Here is a 17828-nt window from a genome sequence, read left to right on the forward strand (position 1 = left end):
AGAACCCGCAAAGACTAGGCCAATCATAAAATGACTCTTGCCAACTTGGGCGGGAAAGATCAGAAGCTTCCTGGGAAGGGGGACTGGCTCAGGCATCCGCCTGGGAGCCAATCAGAGGCCAAATCCAGAAGGGGGCGGAACCTAATCTTGCAGCTAGTACCGCCCGCGCCCCAGCGCGTAGCCAGAGCTGTCACCGCCGCCTCCGTCTCCGCCCGCGGAGAAGATGACCATCGGGAGGGCTGCAGGAGCCCTCAGTGGAGGCGCTCAGTGGAGCCGTCAGGTGAGGAGAGAAGGAGAGGAATTGGGTCTGCGCCCCGGAAAGGAATCTCTAAGAAAGGAAACTGTTTGACGTTGCCTTGGAGACAGACGGCAGGAGCGTGTCGCAGGGGGCGTGGGATTAAAATCCGCAGCGTTTGAGGCCCCGCAGGCGGACTCCCCAGGGGGTTGAGTCTTACGTCAGGCCCTTCGTAGAACCACAGCGATGGCCCTCGGTTTTCGCTTATCCTGTCAACTACCCTAGAACTGATAGTCCGATGTTGTCCCCATTTTGTAGAAAAGAAAACTGAGGCATAGAGGGACTAAGGTTTGCAATAGAGGGGCGCCTGGGTGGCTCAGTCAGCTAAGCCTCTGCCTTCGGCTCAGGTCATGATCCCAGGGTCTTGGGATGGAGCCCCGCATTGGGCTCCCTGCTTAGCGGGGAGCCTGCTTCTCCCTCTGCCCCTTCCCCAAACTCGTGTGCTCTCTCGCTCTCTCTCTCTCTCTCTCAAATAAATAAGATCTTTTTAAAAAAAATAGAAAAACGGAATCCATACAGAAAGTTGCTTAGGGCTGGCAGCGAGGGAAGGGTTGGAAAGACTAAGCAAAATACGGAGTGACTACTAAATGGTATGGGCTTGCTTTCTTTTTTTAAGATTTTATTTATTTATTTGACAGAGATCACAAGCAGGCAGAGAGAGGGGGAAGCAGGCTCCCTGCTGAGCAGAGAGCCAGATGCCAGGCTTGATCCCAGGACCCTGAGATCAGGATGTGGGCTGAAGGCAGAGGCTTAACCTACTGAGCCACCCAGGATCCCGCCAGTATGGGCTTTCTTTGGGGTGATTAAAATGCTCTAAAATTGATGGTGGTGGTGATTGCACAGCTCTGTGAATATACTAAAGCCCATTGCATTGTACTCTTTTCCATAAGTGAATTATTTAAATTATATGGTGTCTGAATTATATCTGGATAAAGTCATTTTTTAAAAAAATTTTTCCCAAGATCACACGCTCCTCGGTAGCAGCGCAAGGGCTGGAGCACATTCTTTGACTCAGAATCCAGTGTTCTTTTCAGTATTAGAGCTGGACCTTAGAGAATCATCCCCAAGTGTCACCTGGAGGCCTGTAGGCGCCTCTGCTCCAGGTGCAAGCAGTCATCTTATCCCGCCCAATCCTGGCCTCACACCTGCTTCTCTAAGGATATCTCATACCACTGTCCTCCAGGCACCCTGGCCCTCCTTTTGCCTCTCCAAGAGCCAAATTTATTCCTGCTTCAAGGCCTTTGCATTTGCTTTTCCTTGAACCCAGAACCCTCCTACCCCAGCTCTTGGCAAGGCTGGCTCCCTCTCATCAATCAGGTGTTCAGCCTAAAACTCCTCTGCAGTGAGAAAGTAAAAATCAACCCAAGACCAAGAAAGTACAGTGCAGACTGCAACAGACACAGCTAAGGTGAGCCGCCAGATGAGCAGAAAACAGTGTTTCTCACGGGCCACAGCATACCTGCAAAACGATTAAGACCTCCTTCTAAATGATGATGCTTACCTATCAATTACTTACCCAGCCCCACTTTGTTCTGTTACCCTTGGAATCAAAAGTGCTCACTCACTCACGGAACCGTGCCCTCTTCACGACAGCATCCGTTCAGAGTGGATACAGAGGGATCCACCCCCTCCCCCCCATCGCTGGGACAAACCAGCCCCAGGAAAAGCCCGTCCCCATCCCCCACCCTGCACGTTCCCTTAATTTTTCATGGTGTACTCCAACAAATTAATAAACCTAGCTCTGATTATAGGTACTCTTCCCAGATTTTTATCTGACGGGCTTTTATCAACAGAACAGCTTCCCAAACCACTTCATCATCGCATAATCTCTCAGTTTATGACTTTCATTGAATATATTATCACCTTATATTGTCTGTCTCCCTCTCTCTACAGCATAAGCTTTGTGAGTAGGGACTTGTGTTCTCAGCCTAATACCCAGTGCACATTAGGCACCAAATAAAGATTTTCTAAAGGAATGGAGTATTGAAACCCACTTTCTAGGACACTGTTCTTTCAGCTAGAACACAGTATCTGTCCAGTTAATTATTCGTTCCTAGTAACGGGGTAGATCTTAGGTAGAATAGGAGGAAAGCAGAGGTGCAGACAGGAGGAGCGGGAAAAAGAAGATTGGCAACAAGTAGGTAAAAACCAAATAGGGCAAGAGTGTGGCCAAAGTCTGGGTGGGGTTCCTGGAGTGCAGGGGGCAGAGTGCACGCCACAGGGCAGGTACTCAGTAACTGTTCACCTGTCTGCTTCCCTTCCCTGCCCTTCAACCAAGCATCCCCCATATACCAATTTGTGAAATTTCTTTAAAGCGAGGAACAATCTTATTTTTCTTCCTTCCCAGTCCCTAGTATACAGAGACTTATTCAAAGTGAAGTTAGCAGTTATGTTTTGAGTAAATTTGGAACGACAGTTGACCCACCATTTATTCTATTTCACGGTAGGTGTTTCCCCCCAAATCCTCCTCGGACTCGGAGACAGAAGAGGAGCTGTCTGGGGACGGACCGGTTTTGCCCAGGGCTGGCAAACTGGATGACTTCCTCAGCCCAGAGGACTTGACGCTTTCGGATTCCGACTCAACTGGGAGCTTTTCCGAGTACCTGGAGGTACTAAAGCAGAAAGGCAGGTGGTGCCTGTTGGAATCCCTTTTTCAGTCTGACCCGGACAGTGGTGAGAACTTCTCCGAAGATGAGGACCTGGAGAGTTTCTTCCAAGACAAAGGCAGGGGGAAGCCACCGGTCCAGGACCCACTGTCTGCGAGGTAAGGCACCTCATGCCCAACTCTAGCCAAGTCCCTTGTGACTCTGGGCCTCATCCTCTTCCTCAGTAAAAACCATTCTGCAAGTTGTCCCTTACCCAGGCTCCAGCTCAGAATCCACCTACGGAGCCAAGTGTGTTCTGATTCCGATCTAGAATAGATTCCTATCTATTTCCTTCCTAAATCACTTTGGGTTACCCTTAGTCACTGGAAGCACTGGGATTGACTAAAGGGATGCCCATCTCACTCCCTCCCAAGAACAGCAACGAGGTACACTGACCTTGGCCAAGCCCTTCTATATGTGTGTACGCTGCATTTATAATATTTAATATTTATTTTTTCTTCCCACTAACCCTGTAAGAAGATACGATTTTTGCCATTCTCCAGATGAGGAAATCAAGGTTCCAAGCAAACCCTGCTAAAGGTCACATGGCTGGTAATTGTTTGAAGCAAGATTTGCACCTGGGTCCGACGCTAAAGCCCGGCTCTGTTCCACTGCACTGTTCTCCTGCCCATGTGAAAATAGAATGCAGGGTGCCAGGCTGGCTCTGTCGGTGGAGTGGGCAGCTCTTGGTCTCAGGGATGTGAGTTCCAGCCCCGAGGTGGGTGTGGAATATTACTTTTAAAAAATCTTTACAATAAGAAAACAAACAAACATGGGCGCCTGGATGGCTCAGTGGGTTAAGCCGCTGCCTTCGGCTCAGGTCATGATCTCAGGGTCCTGGGATCGAGTCCCGCATCGGGCTCTCTGCTGAGCAGAGAGCCTGCTTCCCTCTCTCTCTCTGTCTGCCTCTCCATCTACTTGTGATTTCTCTCTGTCAAATAAATAAATAAAATCTTTAAAAAAGAAAAGAAAACAATCAAACAAACAGAAAATATTAGAATGCAAAGTGGTAATTCGTGAATCAGTTGTGAGAAAAGACTTCCTAATGGGCTGCTAGATGGCCTGAGGGAAAGGAGAAAGGCCCAGGCGAGAGAGGCACAGGCTCAGAGGCCTCAGAGGCCTACGGGGCCACGATGTCAGGCTGAGAAGCCAGCTGCCACCTCCTGGGAGGGAGGACAGGGATGAGCAGGAGGAGGGGCCAGCCTCCCATCTGCCACTGTCCTCCACGTGTGCTCCATGTGTCCCCCAGGGCAGCTGCTTTCTCCCTCCAGGTGCAGCTCGACGAGGCGCTGCAGCTCCCTGAGCAGCCTTCCCTCCGACGATCCTAACAGTCAGCCCCAGCCACCCCCAGGCTCCAGGCCCCCCTCGCAGCACAGAAGCATCAGCTCCTGGGTGTCGTCCATCACGGTCCCCCGGCCGTTCCGCATGACACTGCGTGAGGCCCAGAAGAAGGCCCAGTGGCTGGCCTCCCCTGCCTCCTTTGAGCAGGAGAGGAAGCAGGCCCAGCGGCAGGGGCAGGAGGAGGCCGAGTGCCACCGGCAGTTCCGGGCGCAGCCGGTGCCCGCGCACGTCTACCTGCCCCTCTACCGGGAGATCACGGAGCGCAGCGAGGCCCGCAGGCAGGCAGGGATCCAGAAGAGGAAGGAACTGCTCCTCTCCTCCTTGAAGCCCTTCAGCTTCCTAGTGAAGGAGGAGCAGAGAAAGGAAGCCGCTAAGCAGAGGGAGCTGGCCGCCACAGCCAAGGCCAAGGCCCCCAAGCAGAAGGCCACCAGAAGGATTCCCAAGTCCATTCTGGAGCCAGCCCTCGGGGACAAACTGCAAGGTAAAGGCCTCCTTCCCACCATGCTGCCTGCTGCCTGGGGCTGCCACGGGGTGCTGGGGGTACTTGGGCTCGGGGGTCAGCCTGGCTGGGAGAGGAACTCGTTGCTCTGGAGACCCGGCCTCCAGGCCACACTCAGGGCAGGCCACGGGGTATGGGGCTGGCTCTGTCTGTGTCGTGGGGGAGCCCTGGCAGGAGTGAGCGTGAGAGGTGGCCTGGCATGCCCTAGGTTGGTCCTGTGGCTGCTCTCGGGACACGAACGCATCGGCAGAACCAGTGAGACAACGAAGGGCCAGCTTAGGCCAGTGCCACCACCAGCTGCTCCCGAGGGAAGCTCCCACGCCGCCTCATTTCAAGAAATGGGGTTCGGTAAAAGGACTCGGGCTTTATTCATTCAGTAACGTGCCAAGCTCCAGGCACTACTGTGTGTGGAATAGACAGACCTGGAGTTGGTGCACACGGGAGGCAGCCAGATACCAGGTCACAGAGCCCACGGATGTGGTGAGTGGTCTACAAGGTGTAAAGCCTTCCCCCTCAGGGAGCACAGGACACAAGGACACATCAGATGTGGTGAGGCGGTGGGAGCAGGTAGGGAAGGGCCCGGGGAAGAGAGCACTGAGGCAGCCCCTGAAGGAAGGGAAGAGGGAGGAAGAGTGAACCAGAGAGAACAGGGCAGAGGTCAGAAGCCGCAGAACACAGGCACAGGACAGGGGAGAGAAGAGGGAGTGGGGAGGGAGAGGCAGGCCCTGGGCAGACCTGGGGGCTTGTAGGCGGCGGGAGAAGGTTGGATTTCCTCCCAAGGGCACTGGGGAACCCCTGAAGGGCTTTATGGAGGGGCTCGGGATCAGATCCGCAGCCCAGGAAGACCACTCAGATGCTGCGGTGGAGACGGTTAAGGGGGGAGGGACAGGCCGGGAGGGTGTTGGTCTGCAGGACCCCGTGTGGACAGTTCAGTGGGAGATTGTGAAATGAGCAGCAGGATGGTGAGGAGAGGCCCGGCAGGAGCACGGTTAAAGAGCAGAGACCGCAGAACTTGGGACTGACCAGAGACAGCAGGCGGGAGTGATTTGGGCAACAGCGTGGGTCTCTGGGTGGATAGCGGGTACTTGCCCTGAGTCTGGGGGACCTGGGAGAAAGGGGTAGCCGCCCACCTCGCCAGCTCCACCTCTGAAGAAGGAACCACAGAAAGCATTCGGTGCCCGTGGTGTCCGTGGTGGCTGCCTCTGCGGCCTGCTGGTACCTGGCAGCCGTGTTCTGGCCAACGTTTATGAACGAACTCTCCAGAAAAGACAAAGCAAGCTGATCTGTAGTGTTTGCCATTGTCCGTCGTGTAAGCACAGCTCTCCTGGCCGACAGGGAGCTTCCCGTATGGAGTCAGCTGCCTCCCGAAATTCCTGCGGAAGCTATCGATCGGCTCCGTCACCCTCCGCTCGGGCTTCACAGGGAACATTCTCCAAGCCCAGGCAGGTCCCCTCTCACCCATCACCACCCTTCTTCTCCACAGAAGCGGAACTCTTAAGGAAAATTCGCATCCAAATGAGAGCCCTAGACATGCTCCAGAAGGCCGCCTCCCCGATCACCCCCTCCGGGGGCCGGGTGGGCCCACAGCCCCGCGCAGCTACCCGAACCCAGAAGGAAAAGCTTGCGTTTCTGCACACGGACTTTGGATTCCAGCCTCGTGTGAATCCTGCCGTCCCTGACTACGAAGGCCTTTACAGGGCCTTCCAGAGAAGAGCTGCCAAGAGAAGGGACACCAGAGAGGGGACTCGCAACAAGCCCTTCTTGCTGAGGACCGGCAGCCTGTGTCGCACTCCGCGGTCCTGTGATGCCGCCACATCTGGAGGGAGGAGGGTGAGAGCCCAGGCCGCTGCAGGAGGGTCGGGGCCTGGGACCCAGCAGACAGGCCAGTCTTGATGGGAGGCACTTCTCGTGACATTTTTTTTTTTTTTTAAACAACACTGGATCAGGGGTGCCTGGGTGGCTCAGTCAGTTGAGGAGCTGACTTTGGCTCAGGTCATGGTCCCAGGGTCGTGGGATCGAGTCCGCATCAGGCTCCCTGCTCAGTGGGGAGTCTGTTTCTCTCTCTGCCTGCTGCTCTCCCTGCCTGAGCATGCGTGCACACGCGCGCGCGCTCTTTCTCTCTCTTTGATAAATAAATCAATCAATCTTGAAAAATAAATTTAAAAAATTAAAAAGAAACACTGGCTCCTTATAGAAGGCTGATGAATCATTGACCTCTACCTGTGACACTAATAATACATTATATGTTAATCAATTGAATTTTAATTTTTAAAAACTTAAAAAAAATTAAAATAAACACTGGCTCCGCTGTAAGCTCCACAGTTCCTATAAACTGAGAACCATAATAATACTTCCTTTCCTTGCCTCCTGAGAGGTAAATTTTCTAGAGAAATTTTGCAGAAATAAGTCCAAGCAAGTCTAGAAGGTAGGGAGTTGGGATCAATTGCTCAGAACCCTGTATCAATTAGAAAGAACTCTTCCCAGCTGATTTTTTTTTTTCAAATATTTTATCCATTTATCTGACAGAGATCACAAGTAGGCAGAGAGAGAGGGGGGAAGCAGGCTTCCTGCTGAGCAGAGAGCCCGACGTGGGGCTCGATCCCAGGACCCTGGGATCATGACCCGAGCCGAAGCAGAGGCTTTAACCCACTGAGCCACGCAGGTGCCCCACTTCTCATCTGCTCTTAAAATTTTAGGACTGATATCCAACTCTAGGCCTAGTAATAAACTCATTACTCTTTCCATGATCCCAGGAGGGGGAAAAAGGATTCTCGGTCTGACTAGTCCTTCACTGAAAATGAATCCTAGTTAGAATAGAAACTCATCACACATGGCTGTCCCATCAATACCAACCTTTGTTTCTTCTAGGACTCTCCACAGCCACCAGCCACACCCCTGCCAAGGAGCCGTTCTCTGAGCGGCCTTGCTTCCCTCTCCGCCAACACCCTCCCTGTGCACATCACAGATGCCACCAGGAAGAGGGAATCTGCAGTCAGGTGAGTGGTCGAGTCCGAGACCTTGGCCTAGGATGGAGATCAGTGGTCAGCGCTTGGATCTTGACCTCAGTGCTAGAAACCATCCTGCTGCTGGGCCTCCTCTCTGGTTATCGGAGAGACCTATGGGGTGGAAGGGAACGCTGATCGGACAGGAATTCACGTCACCTCCTACACACAGTGCTGGAGAACACCAGGCCATCACTCAGCAGGTGCTCACGGGAACTTACTCTGTGCCAGTTACAATGTTAAGCCTGGAGATGCCTTATGGAACCTCTAGTTTAGTATCTAGTATGAAATACAGAAAAGCAAAGAAGTTACCATATTTTGTAAGAAGTGCATTGGTGGGGGTAATACAGGGAAACTTGGGAGCACTGGATAGCCTGGGGCAGGGGTCTCTTTAATCTCTGAAGAATGAGGAATTAGCCGAAGCCTGGAAAGAAGGTTCCAGAGAGAACAACATGGGTGAAGACCCACAGATGAGAGAGGGAGCCGTTAGGAACAGGAATTCAGAGAAACGTGATGGCAGGTAGTGGACCTGGTCACAAAGAGAAGGCATCTACCACACGACTAGAGACTGTCTGAGATTCATCTTTGGGGAATTATCAGAAGTTGGTTGGGAAGCAGGAGCCTCCTTACTTTTTAATTCTTTAACTGACCTGACTCTGTCATAGTATTGCCCTCATCAGACCAGCACCCCGGCAAGAGTTCCTCAGCTAGACCTCTGAGCTGAAGTTGGCAGACAAGGTCATGGTAATAACACTTACGACTAGCATCTTAGTGCTTTCCTGTGGGGCTCAGAGAGGAGTACTCGGGACCTACTTGACTCTTTAGGACACGCAACAGTGATCTTAGAAATGTATTTAGGGGGCGCCTGGGTGGCTCAGTGGGTTAAGCCTCTGCTTTCAGCTCAGGTCATGATCTCAGGGTCCTGGGATCGAGCCCTGCACCGGGTTCTCTGCTCAGCAGGGAGCCTGCTCGCCACCCCCCCTTCCGCCCCCCACCTGCCTCTCTGCCTCTCTGCATACTTGTGATCTCTGTCTGTCAAATAAATAAATAAAATCTTTAAAAAACAGAAAGAAAGAAAGAAATATATTTAGAATCTAAGGGGTACTCCCTTCTTCCTCAAATTTCTTAGGGCTACTGAATGAAGGCTACATGCATCACTATCCTGAGGCCCCAGTACGATAAGCCTTCTGAACGGAAGCTCGCCCCCCTAGGGGATGTCTGTATTTACTTCCCAGCAACGGGGAGTTTGATACCATGGCAGACTCAACTTCCCTGCCTTCCTTCCTAATCTGTTCATTTGAATGTAAATATCCAAATGCAAGAGTCTTGACTGTTTTTTCTTTTCGTAGAACTCTCCATAGTACCCTGTCAAATGATACTTACACAAACTAAGTGCTGTAAATTAACCCCAAACTGTGCAGGGAAAGAAGCCTATTTTCAGTTCTCTGTGAAAATGCAGAATTGTATTCCCAAGGGCCCATGAATCCAGGCACCTTCGAGCACAGTGGTCCAGGGCAGAGGCTTGGGAGTCAGACATCCTGGTTCAGATCTTGGCCTCTCCACTGGCTTGCGGGGGCGGCTTTGAGTAAGTGGCTTACTCTTTCTGAACCTCCATCTCCTCGCCTATAAAAAGAGGGGCTTACAGTTCTCACCTCATAGGCCAGTTAGGAAGATAATGGATATAAAGCACTTGATTCCTTTCTCCACTCAGTTCCGAGTAGAGAGCTCAGCAAACAGCAGCTCTCAGGATCATCTCATTTCCAGACAAGCCAGAAGCATGAGTACAAGGATATTTTAACTCATATGTTTTTTCAGTTCAATTAATGAACTTCTCCTGGGGCAGAAGATTACTGTGTCCATAGTGCTGGGAAGGCTTCATCTGCCAATTTCAGAATCCTATTCTTTCTGAAATGCCCTTCATTGAAAATATCACTTTACTTTCCAGAGAGGTTACTAAGACTGCTTTCAAATATACTCAAGTTGGTCATCTGTATGATTTTTGCCTCCTCTCTTTAGAAGTTCACTTGAAAAAAAGGACAGAGCAGATGAGAGTACTCAGTGGTTGGAGATGCACAAAAAGAAGTGTCAAGCGATGTCTAAATCCGTGACCTTTCGTGCCAAAGCCATGGATCCCCATCAAAGCCTGGAGGAAGTGTTCAAAGCAAAGCTGAAAGAGAATCGGTCAGTGTCCTCCCTGTGTCAAAGAGTGCCTGTCTTGGGATCCAGTAGATCATGAGCCTTGAAAAATGGCAAAATGGAGTTATTAGACTCCTATAATCGCACACAGTCAAGGATTTTGCTAGGCACAGTTAGGAATTTACAATGACCTTGGGAATTACTCTGCATAATTGGAGTGAAGGCTATTCCAGATTGGAAAAAGAGAATTGATTCTAAGAACCTTGTTAATTCCAGGAACAATGACCGTAAAAGAGCAAAAGAGTATAAGAAAGAATTGGAAGAAATGAAGAAGAGAATAGAGACAAGACCCTACCTCTTTGAACAAGTTAGCAAGGTAAAACTAAACCAGCATTCATTTTCTTTCAGTTTTGGATGAAAGGGCTCTTGAAAATGATGGGATAGTTTTATTTGTTTGTTTGTTTTTTTAAGATTTTATTTATCAGAAAGAGTGAGAGAGAGAAAGAGACAAGGGAGAGCACAAGTGGGGGCAGGGTTAGAGGGAAAGGGAGAAGCAGGCCCCCCTCTGAGCAGGGAGACTGATGTGGGACTCGATCCCAGGACCTCCTGACCTGAGCCAAAAGCAGATGCTTAAATAACTGAGCTACCCAGGCATCCCATGATGGAACAATTTAATATCTGGGTATTAAACATTTCTTTGGGCTCAGGAAGATTCTAAATTAGACCTGTTATTAACTACCATCTCCCTCCCCTCCCAAGTACATAGTGAAGTGGTGAATGCTGCTTAGACTGATTTCATCCAAGACAGGACTCCAGAGGCATCTATAAAGTATTTTACTTCTGGAGTGTTTGCTGCGGTCTGGCTTTCAGTTTGAATCATGGTGAGGGCTAAATCCCACATACGCAGGGACAGTTTGGCTGTGTCAGTGAGACGATCTTTAACTTGCTAACAGAGTCTCTCCCCCTGCACTGCTGCTACCCTGGGCATCCCCAGCCTCCAGAGCTGTGGCCCATTTATGGGTCTCCAGACATTGGTATGCTCACAAGCACCCCAGAAAGTCCTTTTCAGATTAAGTGGCCTTCAGGATAGAAGAATCATTTTAAGGTGTTCTCTAGACCTTTAGGGAAGTTGCACCCAGCTGAGATCTGGTCTCCCTAAGGAAGCTCTGGAGCTTCTGAAGCTGGTTTGGATGAACGGCCTCAGAAAGGCCACCATCCCCGGGAGTATCAGGCTCTGCAGATCCCTCTTCTCTCCAGTTTCAGATAAAAGTTGGGGTTTCCTAGTGACCTGATTCCAGCAGCTGGACATCATCTCCATCTTCCAGCCAGTGTGTCTTATCTAGGCATTTTCCGGGTACACTCCTCCCCCATCATACATACCATACACAGACTCACACATGCTGGATGGTTTTGGGTTTACTTAGCAACTAGCATTGCTCAAATCTCTCATAATGCCCTTTCCTCTTTATGTTAATTTTTTTCAAGCAACCTCACCCTCAGATCATAACAGATCTTTCACCACTCCAGGAAAAATACAAAGTGCTCTATATGATTTTGCTTAAATTAAAACAAAAAAGAACATTTTCCTCCTCCTCAGGCATACCATCTATCCTGTTAAGAGTGTTTTGTTAGGAGCGCTCAGGTGGCTCAGTGGGTTAAAGCCTCTGCCTTCGGCTCAGGTCATGATCTCAGGGTCCTAGTGATCAAGCCCCGCATTGGGCTCTCTGCTCAGTGGGGAGCTGGCTTCCCCGGCTCTCTCTGCCTGCTTGTGATCTCTCTTTGTCAAATAAAAAAAATTTTTTTGAAGAGTGTTTTGTTATATTTTAGTGGGTGCTTTTCTTTTTATGTATGTATTTTAGTGTTGATTTTTAAAAAATTTATTTATTTACTCTAATTAGAGCACAAGCAGGAGGGGCTGAGGGAGCAAGAATCTCAAGTAGACTCTGCACTGAGTATGCAGCCGGACTTGGGGCTCAGTCCCAGGACCCTGAGACCATGACCTGAGCCAGAACCAAGAGTTGGACGCTTAACCAACTACACCACCCAGGCACCCCTGGTTGTTTTCAAATCTTAAAATGTTTTTAAGTCCATGTTTTCATCGGAGTCTCACTTGATCTTCCAAAAATCTATATCTTTTCTTCTCAAAGGTGGGTCCTAAATCAATTGTTGGCATCCGCTGGGAGTGTTAGATATACAGAATTGTGAGCCTTCTCTGAGACCTACCCAATGAGAATTTACATTAATAACAAGACCTTCAGGTAGTTCCTATGCACTTTTAAGGCTAGAAAAAGCTCTAAGAAATTTTCATGCACATCGGTGCCCAGCACTAATGGGGGGTTGGGGTAGGGGGCAGTTATAGGCATACGGATTAAGCAAGTGATTTCGAATTACCTGGTGATTCACAAGACAGCTACAGCAGATTAATTTCCATTCCACAGGACCTTGCCAGGAAAGCTGCAGAACAACGGTATCAAGACACCCTGAAGCAGGCTGGGCTCGATGAAGACTTTGTGAGGAGCAAGGGTCAGGGCAGCCGGGATGAACAGCGGCGGGGGCCGTCAGAAGGCCGTGATTGTCCCAGGTAATCTCGGATCCTCCTGGTTCTCTGCAGCTCTCGAACTGCCATGCCTCCCAATGCCACCACTCGTGCGTTTTGAGATCATAATCCTGTATATATGGAATACTAACCCAGAGATCCCCACATAACACATTTAAATTGGGAGAATAGTGCAATTGTGAATAAAATATAACCGTTGTATATGGGCTGTAGATTCCTTCAGTTTGAAACAGATCATTTTTCCAATTCTACTTCCAGGGCCATCAGTCAAAAATATCTCCACTTCACTTTTGAGGAACAAATGTTATGTGTGTCTGTGGGTGTAAAGGTGCCCCAATGTGTATTTTTACTTACTATAAAATGATAAAACTATTTTACTAGCACTTTTTATTCTGTTTGGATAACTGAAGGTAAAAACCTATATTGAGCTACAATAAAAGCTATACTGTCCTGAACAATCAAAGCCTTTTTCCCCTCAGCATGGTCACCGTGGCTTGTTAAAAATCTAGCACTCATTAAAGAAGTAATTCATTAAAAAAAAAAAGTACTTCATTAGTAGCACTCCTCCTTTGGTATCATATAAGGGAAGGGGAGAAAAGCATACTATCACCATTATTCTCAACTTTGTTTTGTTTCTTAAATCCTAATGGCCCCTCCCTTAATTCCTATCCCAGTTTCCCCCCTAGAAATTTCCCTTTATACCCCATATAAAATAATGAACATGTTGAAACCATCCTTCAGCCTTACATAATGCTTTTAATTAAAAACATTTTATTTCATAATGCTTTAATTTATTCTGTAGCACCCATGAAACTACAAAACTCAGCACCAGAAATCCACAGCAGGATTTAGAAGAATCTCTACAAGAGCCTACAAGTCCCAAGAAAGAACTGGAAGAGCTGTCTTACGAACTACTAGATAATTGCAAATCACTTGCTTAATCAGTAACACAAAATTACTGCTTTTCAATATTAACCAGCTAACTTGGGGGCTAAGTCAAGTCAGGCAAAACTTGGCTTCTGAGTCAACGGCTACTCTTGGAGGATGGGGAAAAGCAGGTAACAAACAGGGAATGATTGGTTTAAATAAATCAAAGTGAAAAACCTCAGGGCAGTGGACCAGAGCTGAGTTAAGCATTCTTGCTTTGTGCCTCCTACTTTAAAAAAAGGCACAAGCCCAAATGCCTACAAGGGGCTAGTTAGGAAACCAATGGCTCACATGTGCTGGGTATGAGAGAGTAGGAGTCAGTAGAGACCAGAGTCTCTGCTAGAACACAGGCCCAGAATTGCCAGATCAACCCAGTTTCAACAGAAGCCAGAAATTTGCATGTTGACAACTAATTTAAAAATTACTTAGAAATATTGCGTGGGAGTAACAAAACACCTGCAGGATGACACGCTTGCAACTTTTGCTACAGGGTCTCTCAACCTCAGTACTATTGGCATTTTGCGCCAGAGGAGTCTATGTTGGGCGTTGGGAGAGGGCACTGTCCTTACATTATAGAAAGTTTAGCAGCATCCTGGGCTCCTACTCACAAGATGCCAGTAATTCCCTCTCCCCTAGTTGTGACTAACAAAAATGTCTAGTCTAGATATTGCCACATGTGGGGGCAGGCAAAAATATTCCCAGTTAAGAACCATGCTATAGTATAAAAGTAAGGCTACAGGAAGTAAAAACTGGTAATTTAAGAATACAGGAAATTGACATGAACTCAATCTATGTAACAAAGGATGATTATGCGTGTCATTAACAAATTAAGAACTATATTTATTTATTACAGTAGTTAATTCTGTCCTGTTATTTGCTTAGAATATGCCACTGTGTGCATGGTATGTAAGTGTCAGCATGAGGTTCATTTTAAATAAATGTGAAAATTCTCTGATAGCCATGATTTTCTACCAGTAAGTGATCTCTGGAACCCTCTTCTCACCAATGATTGATTAGATATTCTCTATCAGCTGTAGAGATAGGATGATAGCAAGAGTGCCTACTCGTAAAAGAAGCACATTTCTCATGTTTTTGTTTTTGTTCAGCTTTCTGGAAAAATTCAAAAGTATCTGTTATTATTGCCATTTTCCCAGACTCAGACATGGCCCCTTCTTGTGATGACAGAGGGGTACTATGATAACTACGACCTAGGTTTTCTAGTTAGAGAGGAAGCTGCTCGTGTCCGTTCCCCAAGAATCCTGGGCTCAGTTTTTCCTGCATGGAATCCAAAGAGACAATCAGTGCCCTCTCTTAAAGGGAAAGCCTGAACTATTTTCTTAATTTCCTAAGAAAATGGGTTTTGTCCAAAACAAGGAACCAAAGAACTGCCTGGGCTGTCTTGTTTATTTAAAGGGAAAACAACTGAAGCTGTGAATCATATGGTATTTAACTTTAAAAAAAAAAATCAAAAAACAAAAAACCTTCAACATGCTACTGTATATTCCATAAACAAAACCAAGTGACCAAGTAGAAGTGGATACAAGATAGTACCTCAGCCCGGGCCAGGTAGGGATTCAAGTAATTTATTTTTTTGCAGCCCAGGGGCAGAGAGTCTCTTACTCAGGTTGCTAAAGGGAGGACGCCACAGCAGAACTGACACTCCTCCCTTCTCAAAAGCAACAAGGCATCTTGAAAGCTCAACTTCTTGGTGAAGTCTGGTGGCCGGTGGCAGGACTTCGTTCGTCCACATGAAAAGAGCTGAGCCTGGGATGTAAATTCTTCAAAGGAAAATCCCTTTCTAAGAGCCGCACCGAAGAAATTTCAGCCAACACATAATCAAACTCCCTTCTGGGAGAAGTCCCTCCCAAAATTTCATAGTGGGAGGAGAGGTAGGTACAGTTACCCAGCCCACATTCACTGCTTTCGTCCTTGTCTGGATCAGATGTGGTGTGAAAAGCAGCGCTCCCACATTCATCGTCTCTGTCCGGGACGGTGAACAGCGGCACAAGCGGGGTCCTGTCCTTCACAGATTCGTTTCAGTTCTGGCAGACCACGAGCCAGAAGCCTCCTGTTCCCACTATGTGCACTCTGGGATCAGACGGAGCTCCTCTTCCAGGAGTCGGTGTCCATGCTCATGTCCGGCTTTCAGTTAACTCTCCTTGGTTTAGTAACTGTAAAAGATTAAAACCAAATCTGGAACAGGCTACCAATGACTAATGGGAAAAAGAATTCTTACTACGGAAAAGGTGGGGAGTGGGGAAATGCACAGCCGGGGTGAGTCAAGGCTGTCTAGCTCCAAAGCAAGAGACACATGTAGACTGATAAAGCTTCATGTCCTGGCCTTGGGACAGTGTTTGGCCACTTCACGATGCTGGCATTTCCACTATGGCAATAAAAGATCCTGAGTCCATAAGCCAAACTATTGTTTGTGTGGTCACGTCCTTGCTCGTCTGTGCTGGAGGCATCCATACTTACAGATTCATCATTCATCAGAAATGGTGGAACTAAAAATCTTACGTCAATCAATGTTAGTCCAAAGTACAGGTGGAATGCTTGCTCCAGCAGAAGTAAGAGGAATGGGAAGCTGTTCCCAGTGAGTTCCATATAAGAGCTAGAACATACACTCGTAAGGAATCCCGGGATTCCGAGGGCTTAAAAAGAGACCTCTGGAGTCTCAAGAGGGCGGCAGCTAAAACACTTTCTACTCTACACCCACCCAAGGTTTTCTGTTGAAAGGTGGTTCTGTACAATAATTGATAAACTTCGGTTCCATTTTATTATGAGAATGAGATGAGAATAACAGAGTGAAATTCAGAATACAATTTGGCTTAGTAAAATATATCCAGATAAATTCCTGTGAAGAAGATAGATTTACTTGGTGATCTCAGTTTGGATGAAGGTTATTTATAGAGTAGAATTTAATAAGACAGAATATAAAGAAATTTAAACAAAATTTAAAGAAAAGTTTAAAAATTTAAAGAAACCACAAATTTCATGTGATGCTGTGTGGTGGGGATGTATGTATGCATGATGTCATCTTACTCTACATCAAGACCCAGGTGCTCCCACTCAAATTTAGTAATGGCACTTTATGGAAGATCTTAAAGAATTTGTCATTTGTTTTCCTCTTTTTGGGGGACAAATTCTGATATATTCAAGCCTAGCTGAATCATTTACACTGCCTCCTGAGTTCAAGAATGTCAGCACAATGTGACTACAGAACCCCACTTGGGATGCCTTTTAGTTAGCAGAGGTCCGAAAGCCCCAGGGTCCCAGTTGGGCTGGCACGGTAAGTCCTCTGCCTGATTTGCAGGAAACTGGGTAACACTGAAAGGAAAATAAAAATTGTCTAATCTGAACCACCTGAATAAGATGTAGTTTTGATATATTTCCCATGATATTTTTTTTAAGAGGATAAGGTTTTTTTAAAAGCCTGTCATTTATTTATTTTTAAGTAATCTCCACACCCAATATAGGGCTCAAACTCACCACCCCAAGATCAAGAGTCCCATACTCTGCCGACCTAGGCCAACAAGGTACCCTCTCATGATAATTTCTGATGCTTGCTTTGGTTATTATCTGATATTCTTGATAAGCTTATTTTTAGAGCATATTTACAGGAGTCCAAGTATAAGAGCATCATTAATGCTTTCAGGTCTGATCTACAATGTGTGATTATCTCCAAAACCAGAGTTTGAAATGGACATGCTTGGTTTAGATTGCAAACAGCCAGGACGCCTGGGCAGCGCAGTCAGTTAAGCATCCGACTCTTGGTTTCTGCTCAGGTCATGATCTCGGGGTTCTGAGACTGAGCCCCTTCAAGCTCAGCTCAGTCTGCTTAAGACCCTCTCTCACTTTGCCCCTCCACTCTGCTCTCTCTCAAATAAATAAATAAATAAAATCTTAAAAAAAAAAAAAAGGATTGTAAATAGCCTCCTTCTATCTGCGAATCCTTGAAGAATCCTCATTCCTCGGTCGCTGGAGGGAGGTCAGTTAGTACCAGGAGCTTAGAGGAAGAGGACTAAACCTGGAGTCTTGAGGGGCCTGTAGGTTTAAAAAATGAAGGTATCAGGGGCACCTGGGTGGCTCAGTTGGATAAGCAACTGCCTTTGGCTCAGGTCATGATCCTGGAGTCCCAGAATTGAGTCCCGCATCTGGCTCCCTGCTTGGCGGGGAGTCTGCTTCTCCCTCTGACCTATCCCCTCTCATGTGCTCTCTCTCTCAAATAAATAAATAAAATCTTTAAAAAAAAAATGAAGGTATCAGAGGATGTGGTCAGCCTGCCATGATCAGGAAAAGGAGGGATGATCAGCGGGAATGCCTGTGGTAAGAGAAAAATAACAGAGGTAACAGTGAAGGAAACAGAAGTGAGGTTCAGACAGAAGGGGAGTTTGTAAATATGCAACAACCCATGCGGGAAAAGTAA

At 47.6% G+C, this 17828-nt stretch overlaps 2 protein-coding genes across 7 annotated transcripts in view; one reads left to right on the forward strand and one right to left on the reverse strand.

Annotated features, from left to right (window-relative positions):
* Nucleotides 1-127: 127 nt before the first annotated feature.
* Nucleotides 128-15821, forward strand: FAM161B (FAM161 centrosomal protein B). The gene is made up of 9 exons (XM_004739307.3): nt 128-280; nt 2743-3059; nt 4212-4762; nt 6264-6610; nt 7649-7776; nt 9799-9963; nt 10195-10294; nt 12357-12499; nt 13278-15821. The coding sequence occupies exons 1-9, from the start codon at nt 224-226 to the stop codon at nt 13414-13416; spliced, it is 1947 nt and encodes a 648-aa protein (XP_004739364.1). The 5' UTR covers nt 128-223; the 3' UTR covers nt 13417-15821.
* ZNF410 (zinc finger protein 410) overlaps nt 14789-17828 on the reverse strand; it is a 40343-nt gene continuing 37303 nt past the window's right edge. For all 6 annotated transcript variants that reach the window (XM_004739305.3, XM_004739304.3, XM_045072470.1 and 3 more), the window contains one exon: nt 14789-15573. In XM_004739305.3, coding sequence (XP_004739362.1) covers nt 15548-15573 — 26 coding nt within the window. In that variant the 3' untranslated portion in view covers nt 14789-15547. The remainder of the gene's footprint in view (nt 15574-17828) is intronic.

This window comes from Mustela putorius, unplaced genomic scaffold (assembly GCF_011764305.1).
Source record: "Mustela putorius furo isolate JIRA1106 unplaced genomic scaffold, ASM1176430v1.1 tig00000129_pilon_pilon_pilon, whole genome shotgun sequence".
NCBI lineage: Eukaryota > Metazoa > Chordata > Mammalia > Carnivora > Mustelidae > Mustela > Mustela putorius.

What these genes read in the sequence shown, in the direction of transcription:
- FAM161B (XM_004739307.3), top strand. Translation starts at nt 224, where the DNA reads ATGACCATCGGGAGGGCTGCAGGAGCCCTCAGTGGAGGCGCTCAGTGG. An exon ending in CAGGACCCACTGTCTGCGAG is followed by an intron (nt 3,060 to 4,211) that starts GTAAGGCACCTC and finishes TTCTCCCTCCAG; the next exon opens with GTGCAGCTCGACGAGGCGCT. An exon ending in TCTTTGAACAAGTTAGCAAG is followed by an intron (nt 10,295 to 12,356) that starts GTAAAACTAAAC and finishes TCCATTCCACAG; the next exon opens with GACCTTGCCAGGAAAGCTGC.